The sequence below is a fragment of the Limanda limanda genome, chromosome 15, assembly GCF_963576545.1.
Source record: "Limanda limanda chromosome 15, fLimLim1.1, whole genome shotgun sequence".
Lineage (NCBI taxonomy): Eukaryota > Metazoa > Chordata > Actinopteri > Pleuronectiformes > Pleuronectidae > Limanda > Limanda limanda.
In genome coordinates this window covers 16,391,307-16,394,639 of record NC_083650.1, presented here as the reverse complement: position 1 = coordinate 16,394,639, position 3,333 = coordinate 16,391,307, and the positions used below count along the sequence as shown (strand labels likewise).

Below are 3,333 nucleotides of genomic sequence, written 5' to 3'. Positions count from 1 at the left end.
TCGGGGAGGGACGGGCTCAATGTCAGCAGTTGCTGCCAAAATGAAGAATTTATGTGTCGATTTAGAACGTGTAGATATGTACATTTTTTTTTTTATTAATCATTGTGTATATTTGATTTATTAACTTAATAATCAAGAGCCTTAAGATATCATTCCTTTTTATTTATGTCTAGTTTGAAGGTTTGGATAGCTGTGGAAGCCTACCATTTCTTTCAGTGACTTCATTTTTATTTTACAACAAATTTCTATTAGAGCCAAATTTGAAAGAAGACAAAAAATAGGCCCGTCAGGCCCGAACGAAATAACTATTTTTTTGGTTTTGTTCTTCCACACATTTGACATTTCAATATTTGTTGCCAGGACCTTCATTGAAGGCAAGTGAGGTTAGGACGACAAAAGCCCCCGGCTGCTGCGAGGGACGGACATGGTGGCAGACATATTGCTTGCCGCTAATGGTTAAAATACTTAAGGGAACAAAAATCCTTCAGCAGCTTCACTTTAACCCATCGACGTATTTTTAAAGGCTGTCAAAATCCACCAGCTTGCAATGTAAGTCACATCAGTAGAGACACGCCAGAATTCCCATCTGCTTTAGTCAGCGTAATATCCTAAGCTAGACCACGAGTACTTGAACAGTAGGGGGGCGATGGGAACACTGTAGAGTCAGATCAAATACACTGCCTTGCTCGGCAAGAGTCTGCTTTGTTTCTGTGCACATTTGTTTCTTTTTAAAATGAGGCTCTTAAAGACAAACATGTTTTTTCTCATTCGTTAACCCTTTGAGATCATGGCAACATTTTGTCCTATTTTTGACTTTGTGTTTATGAACTTGAGAATTATGTGTTGATCTGGCAATATATTTTTGAAAGTCATATTTATTAAATATTTTGTATGAAAAGAGAATTAAAGTTCAAGTTTTCTGGACTGCGAGTGAAGAGTCTGTCTGTGACGCATCGAGTACAACGTGTCGAAGCGTATGAAAAGTTTCTCTCGTGCGACCGTCGTGGGAACTGCCGCCGGAGGCTCATCACCAACTTGAGCAAGGTCTCTGTCCAAATGTGTTTACAGTTAATCACGTTGTCCCAAGACGTCATTGTATTAAGCTGAATCATGAAGACAAAAATACCTGTGGTCCTCATGATCCCTACACAATGTTTTCCCTGTTGGTCGTCTTAAGTGGTGGGCTTAACTAAAACCTTTCAAGCCTTTAGGAGGCCTAGAGACACCTAGGTTGTGGAGTCGGACAGATTTTAGATTTCTGAAACACTCATACAGAATCTGTTTAAAAGGATTAGAGCCGAGGCAGGCGATTATCAGCACCTCTCTGCAGCGACTTAATACATTAGGGTCAGTTTCTCAAGAACAGAATTGGCTTCTGTAAGTGACTCATCTCAGGTTACACCCACTAATACTGAGGGAACGAGAGCGGAGAGGCAGTGGTTTGTTGGTTACATCAGACGTGTGAACCAGTCTGGAGTGTTCGATTCCAACAATTCTTAGAGAATGTTTTTTGTTAATTGAAGCCAAATGTTAGGGAGAAAATAGTCAGCCTGATAACACATTTCCACAAATAAAAACATTTATTTAAGAGATAAAACTTCAAAAAAAAAAATCAGGATTCAGACATGTTATATCAAGAGTGAGAGTTGACCTCTGTTCCAACTTAACTACGTCAGCAGCCCTGTTGAGCGTCAGATGAGATTCTGTCATCGTCCTATTTAAAACCACCAACACTTCCAATACTCCTCATATCACCACACATGTTCAGGTTCAGTAAAAAAGCTGCATAAAACCCTCACATTTAAAGACATTTCACGTGCTTAGCAACTAACCATTGAGCAAATTGCATATGAATGAGATCTGACTTTGAAAAAAAAGACATTTCTTGAGAAGCGAGTGATGAAATAAAAGTGGAAATAACGATCAATCACAGCGGAGCTTCAGCGGGGGAAACTGGACACTTTACAGACACGTAGGAGCCAGTGTTTCAGACCCAGAGCCATGACGTACTGCACATGGCTCCTGCCTGTCTGAAATCCCCAATCTTTAACACAAAACCAAATCTAGACTCCAATTAAAGGTTTTCGACTTTCATTTGCAAGCCTCTGTTGACCACCGCTATTTATGGGTGGAGGCAACGTCTGTTTCAAGTATTTGACAAAGCGTAGCTCAAATGCTTGTGTATCAATTGCCATAATGTGTTGAGCATTTGATCTCTCTCTGTGTGTGTGTGTGTGTGTGTGTGTGTGTGTGTGTGTGTGTGTGTGTGTGTGTGTGTGTGTGTGTGTGTGTGTGTGTGTGTGTGTGTGTGTGTGTGTGTGTGTGTGTGTGTGTGTGTGTCAAGCACATGTGGAAAGAACAGACATCGTAGTAAAATTTGACACATGTACAAATGCAAGTCATCTGAGGAGACTGCATGGGGTAAACGTGAAGCCTGACAAAATATCATCTCTATCTCGGTGGCGTCAGGCATCTTTACTGTAGCTCGCCCCCCCTCCCCTCCCCTCCCCCCTCCCCTCCCCTCCCCTCAGGACCTCTTCATTCGTCGTAATCTCGAGGTTCTGGGCACATTTTCATTCCCCTCCTCTCCGAGTGCGGATCTGGAACTAATAGAGGAGCCCGAGGATGCAGGCTTGACAGATAGGCCCCTCAGACTTGTGGCCAGCCTGTTTTGGTTTGTCTGTGCCGTGTTATTGCTTGTGAGGGGGAGCCTCTGGGCGCGTTTCCCTGGCGTAAGCAGCTCTACTTCCAGTGTGGTTTTGGTGCACTCGGAGACTGGGAAAGCCTTGGACTCTGACTTGGCTTCGACTGGAGGAAGGGGCGGCGGAGGAAGAAGGTCATGCTTGGATGTTTGTGTAGAGCACTTGGTGGAGTGAGTTTGCGTTGGGGCTGGAGGTCTTCCAAGGCACGTCCTCTTGGCCCTCCGTGGGTGAGGGTCTTCCCCAGCGTTGCTCGGCTTGCATCTCTTGCTCTTGTTGGTCTCATGACTGATTTCTTGTTGCCAGAAAACTACAGAGGCTCCAGTTGGGTTTTTGCTGTCTGGAGGATTATTCTCAGTCTGCTGTTCCAGGGTCGGGCCCTGCTTTTGAGTAGACTCAATCTGAGCCGTGGCTTCGGTTAAGGCACCAGGGGCAGGCACTTTGTCGTCTGCTTCCGAGAGTAACTTCTGTCTAGAGCTGGGTGCAATCTCTCTTTGGCTTGATTCTGACTCTCCAGGTCCTAGTTCCCCTGTTTGTTCTTCTGGGCCGGCTCTCTGGTCCATTTGCTGCTCCCCCATACTGGAAGCACAGAGCTGCTGCTGGACACCAGCTTGCTTGGCTCTGAAAAAGCCAA

General features: G+C 44.6%; 1 protein-coding gene across 1 annotated transcript in view; it reads right to left on the bottom strand.

Moving 5' to 3' along the window:
• Positions 1-2,527: 2,527 nt before the first annotated feature.
• slx4ip (SLX4 interacting protein) overlaps positions 2,528-3,333 on the bottom strand; it is a 30,404-nt gene continuing 29,598 nt past the window's right edge. Inside the window, exon 7 of the mRNA XM_061087920.1 lies at positions 2,528-3,320. Within this exon, the coding sequence (XP_060943903.1) occupies positions 2,528-3,320 (793 nt within the window). The remainder of the gene's footprint in view (positions 3,321-3,333) is intronic.